The 7,346-nt window shown below is 52.7% G+C and overlaps 1 protein-coding gene across 1 annotated transcript; it reads left to right on the forward strand.

Moving 5' to 3' along the window:
• Positions 1 to 1,951: 1,951 nt before the first annotated feature.
• Positions 1,952 to 2,884, forward strand: LOC134507655 (olfactory receptor 14J1-like). Its single transcript, XM_063318448.1, has one exon. It carries the CDS (start codon positions 1,952 to 1,954, stop codon positions 2,882 to 2,884), a length of 933 nt encoding a protein of 310 aa, XP_063174518.1.
• The last annotated feature ends 4,462 nt before the right edge of the window (positions 2,885 to 7,346 follow it).

Below are 7,346 nucleotides of genomic sequence, written 5' to 3' on the forward strand. Positions count from 1 at the left end.
TTTGCATGGTAAGTCGCCGGCTGCGGGGCAATGCAGCTGCCGTGCCTGGAGGTATCTCCTAAAGCTGGAACAGTCCACAGCCGATGGGATCTCTCAGGAGGACTACCACAGTTTCTCTAGCATCGAGGAGAAGGATATGCTCCAGAGCAGGGATTCCCTGCGGCGCTGTCACAGGGACAGGGCAGGACGCCTCCTTTCTCCCAGTTCAGCCCAGGGCTGTCCTTCAGAGCAGGGTCCCTGCATCTCACGACGCCGGGGGACTGGACTGTGTGCAGGGGGACTTCTCAAAAGGAAGGTCAGGCTTACCTGCTTCAGGCAGTGCTTGCCTAAGGCTACACTTTCAATTTGCGCTTGCTTGGCTCAGTGGGAATAGAAAGAGACCTGTTCTTGAAGAGAAACGGCTGAAACTCCTAAACCACCTCAACGATGTTTTTGAGGAGTTGCAGCAATTGCCTTCTCTGCCCCTCAGCCCACAGAAAGCCCCGTCATCCCATTTCCAGTGTCCTCAGGTTTGTGTGACCTGGTCTTTTGCCCCTGCACACACAGAGATGTCCCTGGGCAGTGCCCTGCTGCAAGAAGGTGTCTGCAGAGCATGGCTGAGGACACAGCGTGTGGGGCAGGGTCTGGGGGCACTGACAGGGAGGACACCTGGGGACAGAGAAACAGCTCCAGGCAGCAGAGACACGGGCAGGGAGGGAGAAGAAAGTGTTCCCAGGAGCAGGAGCAGGAGGGGATATTCAGGTACCTCCCTGCCATGCCCTGCAGTGCAGATGCCTTCCCTGCAGCAACCCCCTGGTCTCCTCCCACACTCAGTCACATTCTCAGCAGCCTGACCCCTGAGGAGGGGAAATTACCAAATACACGACCGTCTTTCCCTGTCCAGCCTCCATTGGAAGTGGCACTGTGGCGTTTCTCCTGTCCCTGCTGCCCTTTTTCTTATCATTGGACTCGCTGGGACGAGGAGAACAGCAGTTGGGCTTCAGTTCTGACACCAACCCTGTGCGTCTTGCCGTACAGATGGGTCCAAGGGAGTAAATGACCCATGTCCGCTCCTAATCTGGGAGCTCCAAGCGATGCAAGTGAGCCAGCTCTCTCTTCAGGATCCCCTATCTTTGGACTAATTCCCTGGGGTGGGTGGTTTTGGGCTGCAGGCTGCATTCCACAAGGGCACAGCTCTCCCATGGCATCTTTGTCTTATCTAGGAGCCCCATGGAGAAGACACCTCAGCTCTAAGGTCATGGAAATGCTGCTCGTCATCTCTGTAGGGCTGGCTGCAATGAGCCCTCTGGCTGGGACATGAGAGCTGAGATCCTCCTCAGGTACGACGAGAAAGGGTGAGGGATTTGCACATCCGCACTGGATTCCTCTGCTCTCAGCAGTGTGCAGCTCCTTCTCAGGGGAGTCTGATTGAGACTGATTGTCCTCCAGCTCAAAGAAATGCCAGAACAGGGCAGCTGAGAACAAGGCGGACAGACAGACAGATCTTCTCACCCTGCACTAAGGGACAGCCCCTTTGCTTCTCCAGACCCACAGGGTTTCTCTTCAAAAGCAGCAGAAATGCCAAGGATTTCTGCCTTCAAAACACGTCTCAGTTGCGGTGGGGCCACTAGAATCAAATCGGACAAAATCCCCACAGCTCTGCTCCGCAGTCGGGAGAACTGGGAGCAATAATGCTGAAAACCTCTGATCTCCCAAGTGGATTTAACCAGAGATTCCCCCATTTACCTATTGCTGTAGAGGACTGACTTGTGTGCAGCTCACAGAGAGCCCCGTGCTCCCAGTGGCATCCTCAGCCAGCAGCAGTCAGAGCTGACAAAAGGGACATGCCAAAGGGGCGAGGCAGTTTGCGGGGTTTCTATGAGAAACGGTGTAGGTTTTCCTCAGAGATGCCTGTCCTAGCTTGTCACTGCCTTTTCCTCCATGGATAGGTCCCAACACCTCGAAGCAGCAAATGTCCAACAGCAGCTCCATCACTGAGTTCCTCCTCCTGGCATTCGCAGACACACGGGAGCTGCAGCTCTTGCACTTCGGGCTCTTCCTGGGCATCTACCTGGCTGCCCTCCTGGCCAACGGCCTCATCATCACCACCATCGCCTGTGACCACCGCCTCCACACCCCCATGTACTTCTTCCTCCTCAACCTCTCTGTTCTTGACCTGGGCTCCATCTCCACCATTCTCCCCAAAGCCATGGCCAATTCCCTCTGGGACACCAAGGCCATCTCCTACTCAGATTGTGTTGCCCAGGTCTTTCTGTATCTCTTCTGGATTGCAGGAGAGTATTTTCTTCTCACCGTCATGTCCTATGACCGCTACGTGGCCATCTGCAAACCCCTGCACTACGGGACCCTCCTGGGCAGCAGAGCTTGTGTCCACATGGCAGCAGCTGCCTGGGGCAGTGGGTTTCTCACTGCTCTCCTGCACACGGCCAATACATTTTTGGTACCACTTTGCCAAGGCAATGGTATAAACCAGTATTTCTGTGAAATCCCCCAGATCCTCAAGCTCTCCTGCTCAGAATCCTACCTCAGGGAAGTCAGGCTTACCATGTTTTCTGCCTTTTTTGCGCTTGGTTGTTTTGTGTTCATCTTACTATCCTATGTGCAGATCTTCAGGGTCGTGCTGAGGATCCCCTCTGAGCAGGGACGGCACAAAGCCTTTTCCACGTGCCTCCCTCACCTGGCCGTGGTCTCCCTGTTTCTCAGCACTGCCATCTTTGCAGGGCTCAAGCCCCGCTCCGTCACCTCCCAATCCCTGGATCTGGTGGTGACTGTTCTGTACACACTGTTGCCTCCAGTAGTGAACCCCCTCATCTACAGCATGAGGAACAAGGAGCTCAAGGAGGCCATCAGGAAGGTGATTTCAGGGGCACTTTTCAGTAATTAAAAAGTTCTCATCACTCTTTAAAAGTGTTCTATCATATCTCATTCCAGGCATGTACTTTCTTTTATTACCAGTTCTCACAGGATAACAGAATCACAGAAAGGTTGAGGTTAGAAGGGACCTCTGGAGATGTGGTCCAACCCCACTGCTCAAGCGGGGGCACCTAAAGCCATATTTCTGGAATCATGTCCAGATGGCTTTTGAAGATCTCCAAAGAGGGAGACTCCACAGTCCCTCTGGACAACCTGTGTCAGTGCTCAGTCACCCTCACAATGAAAAAGTGTTTCCTGATGTCCAGAGGGAACCTCCTGCATTTCAGGCCCATTTCCTCTGGTCCTGTTGCTGGCCACCACCAAAAAGAGCCTGGATCCATCTTTGCTCCGTCTCGTCACATATTTATAGTAAGACTCACCCTGAGCCTTCTCTGCTCCAGGCCAAACAGTCACGTATGTGAGAGCCTCTGATCCCTTCATCATCTTTGTGGCCCTTTGTATGTCCATGTCTTTCTTAAGAGCCCAGAACCAGACACAGTACTCCAGGTGTGACCTCAGCAGCGCTGAATAAAGGGGAAGGATCACCTCAATTTTATTATCTTTATTGTTATTGTTATCATTATTGTTGTTCTTCATAGGATCAGAGAATCATAGAATGGTTTGGGAAGGGACCTTCAAAGGTCATCTAGTCCAACGCCCCCGCCACGAGCAGGGACATCTTCAACTACATCAGGTTGCTCAGCGCCCCGTCCAACCTGACCTTGAATGTTTCCGTGGTGGAGCATCTATAACCTCCCTGGGCAACCTGGGCCACTGTTTCACCACCCTCATTGTAAAGATATTCTTCCTTCTATCTAGTCCCATTTGTGGTTATTACATTTCTGCACAAATGGTTAGATTTGTTGCGCTTAACCGAAGCCTCACATGGTCTGTCTCACCTAGAGGCCATGTAAAGGTCTCATCTGAGCCTCATATAAAAGTCTATCTCCAACTGGGTCAGAGTGGACTCTCCCATAGCTTCTCTGGAATGAAATGGCATCTCCGCAGTGCACTGCCTGAAGCCTTGTCTCTTCTTCCAGAGTTGGTGCAAAGAATAGGCAGGAGCAACTGCTCACCAAAAGGGCCTGTGGCTCCATGGTTTCAGGAGCAAATAGCTCAATTTCATGATGTGACCTCTTAGAGACCAAGGGTTGGCTTTAAGACTCAACCCTTGGTGTCTAGGGAAGGGAAGGGAAGGGAAGGGAAGGGAGGGGAGGGGAGGGGAGGGGAGGGGAGGGGAGGGAAGGGAAGGGAAGGGAAGGGAAGGGAAGGGAAGGGAAGGGAGGGGAGGGGAGGGGAGGGGAGGGGAGGGGAGGGGAGGGGAGGGGAGGGGAGGGGAGGGAAGGGAAGGGAAGGGGAGGGAAGGGGAGGGAAGGGAAGGGAAGGGGAGGGAAGGGGAGGGAAGGGAAGGGAAGGGAAGGGAAGGGAAGGGAAGGGAAGGGAAGGGAAGGGAAGGGAAGGGAAGGGAAGGGAAGGGAAGGGAAGGGAAGGGAAGGGAAGGGAAGGGAAGGGAAGGGAAGGGAAGGGAAGGGAAGGGAAGGGAAGGGAAGGGAAGGGAAGGGAAGGGAAGGGAAGGGAAGGGAAGGGAAGGGAAGGGATCATCACTTCGTCTGCGACAAATACACAAAAGAAGTGATGCACAATGCAATTGCTCAGCACCCGCTGACCAATACTCAGCCCATCTCCAAGCAGCGCTCACTGCCCCCACACCAACTCCCCCCACTTTATGTGCTGAGCATGACGTCATACGGTATGGAGTATCCCTTTGGCCACTTTGGGTCAGTTGTCCTGGCTGTGCCCCCTCCTGGCTTCCGGTGCAGCTCCAGCCTCCTCGCTGGCAGGGCGTGAGAAGCCGAGTAGTCCTTGACTCGGTGTAGGCACTGCTCAGCAACAACTAAAACATCAGTGTGTTATCAACATTATTCCCACCCTAAATCCAAACCATAGCACGATACCGGCTATTAGGAAGAAAATGAACTCTATCCCAGCCGAACCCCGGACACGCTCTCTACAGCTCCCCATTTTGTAGAGTTGGGAAGAGCTGGAGAGTGCCCAGAGGAGGTCTGCCAAGATGGGGTTCAGAGCCTCAAGAGCGTGTTCTGTGTGTAGAGGTTGGGGGACATGGTCATCTTTGGCCCAGGGGTGGAGAGGCTCAAGGCAGTATCAGAGTAGCCTGAGAGTGCTTGAAGGGAGGTCTCAGAGATGGTGGAGCTTTTCTTCATAGTGGGAAGCAGCATGAGAAGGAAATAATGCCTCAAAGTGCAGCTTGGGAGGCTGAGACCCGACACAAAGAGAAAGAACTATCTCTCCAAGAGTAGTCCTGTGCTACAAGAAGTCACCCTGAGGGAGTCTGGATTAGCCCCTGGCTTTGTGTTTCAGGGAGCAGCCAGGGAGTAGAGAGATATCAGTAATCATAGTGAGTTGGTCTGGTGAGACCAGGGTCGGGAAGCAAGGCAGATGTTGGCAGCCTGTGGGGAAAGAGCCGCAGGTGTGCGACACTGTAGGACAGCCTGTGGTGGAGAGGATCAAGAGCTGTGGCAAGGCTAAAAGCCCCCAGCAGAGCCAAGATCTTAATCCCCTGGGCTACGGCTGTTACCTGGACCGCCAAGGCCTACAAAGAGACACCTTAACCTTATTGCACAAGGACCTGGAGGCCTCCTCACACCACCCAGGAGACACCCATAGGCATTGTGCTGTAGTCCTGCCCTTGGCATCACATATTCCCACATCACAGTGCCCCAGGAAGAGCCCTGAGCAACGTGTGAGGGACAGGATCTCCCTTTCCAGGGGCTGGGGGTCAGGACACGGCCCTTTGTCTTGACACAATGCTTTAAGGTGTACTCAGCATCAGAGCCACCTTTACATCGCCTTTGCCTAGCTGGCATCTCTGCCTCCAATGGTCTCCTCTAACCAGCCCCAGGGAGGCTCTGTTGGCAATGGCCCTCCATGGGACCCAGTAATACTCCCTGGAACCACAGGGGATGCTTCTGACATTGACTTCTTCAGCGGCTTGTTCAGGCTTCTCTCAGTGACCGAGGCTCATGGTCTCAGCACCAAATACACCACGGGGCTCACTGAAATGCAAAAAAAGCCATGTCTCTTCCAATTATTTTCTTCAATCTTCAAGTCCTGGATAGCTAATTGGAGAGGTCTCTGGAGCGTATGTAAAGGGGAAAATTTCACTGAGTATTTAATACAAAAGTATTTTTTCTTTTTAAGGTTATCGTATTAGTTTTTAAGTTTACAAAAGAAGTGATCGCAGCATTCTCCAACCAGTATTGATGTAGGGGGTCTTGTGATGATGTCAGGATGGGTAGGACCAGCTCCTCCTGGAGGTCAGACACTGCGTGGACAACCGGATTCCTCACCTCCCCAGTCCTGCCGTGTCTCTCATCGCCCCCTGGGACTTGCATCCCTTTTCCTTACATCACCCTTCTCCACTGCACTCTGCAGCTGGAGGTTACAGCTCCTCTGCACCACCTCCCCATTGCTTTCCTGAGAGACTCGCTGCCCACAGCCATGGCAGAACCTCTCTTATTGCAAACAAACAGAAGGAAAGCGTGGGGAAGTTTAACAAACAACAACGCACACTCCTCAACTGAATGCTAAGTTGAAGCGGCCTCTAATGAAGTTCGCCATCCCCACCGGACAACCTCGCTAGAAATGTTTCAGACGGAGAGATGGGAAATGGTAGGTATAAGCACGGTGAAGGAGTCAGCGGAAGAGATAATCCGACTTTGGAAAGACAAGGGCAGGCTTCTAACTCCCCGAAGCACAAAGCTTCAATGTGGGTGGTTGAGAAGGTTTTGACTGAACAAGGGGGAAGGGGAAAGGAAAACTAGAGACCCATGGAAATGACACAGGTGCAGATGGTCTGCTGAGAAGATGCCTTTAGACCTGGATGGCTGGAAAAATGAGGCAGGTTAAATACGCAGTAACATGGACAGAGTCCTGGCGAGGATAGTACAGGGGTAGGAACGTATTTCTTCTCCTGCAATTAATGTGCTTCCTAGAAATTCCCATTTTGTCACCGCGCACAAGCTTCATCATTTTACTCAAAATTTTCAATCATCTCAGCTGACAAGAAGGTGCTGATGTGTTTTTTTAAAAGTTGCCAGCAGTTCTTCCCCTTTCCAGGCGCAGCTCAGCTTCTGACCATGGACATCGCGTGCCGCTTGTAGGTGCCCCGGTATACCTGATGGATTTCCCTGTGACCAGCCACTGTCACCCAGGACAGGAGGTCTCCTGCAGAGGACCAGAGCCCCTTGGGAGCTGCTGACGGAGGCCAGGCAGAAGATGAGGACACCTGCAGTGGCACCAGGCATCTGTGTCCCTTAAGACATCTGTGTACTGTAGCTACATCCCACCCCAGTTCTAGAAAACCTTTTTTCTTTCAAAATAGAAAATGAAAAAAATATTCATGAAATCCCCCA

The sequence above is a fragment of the Chroicocephalus ridibundus genome, chromosome 25, assembly GCF_963924245.1.
Source record: "Chroicocephalus ridibundus chromosome 25, bChrRid1.1, whole genome shotgun sequence".
Classification (NCBI taxonomy): Eukaryota; Metazoa; Chordata; class Aves; order Charadriiformes; family Laridae; genus Chroicocephalus; species Chroicocephalus ridibundus.

Coding starts and splice junctions, on each gene's coding strand:
- LOC134507655 (XM_063318448.1), top strand. CDS start 1,952: ATGTCCAACAGCAGCTCCATCACTGAGTTCCTCCTCCTGGCATTCGCA.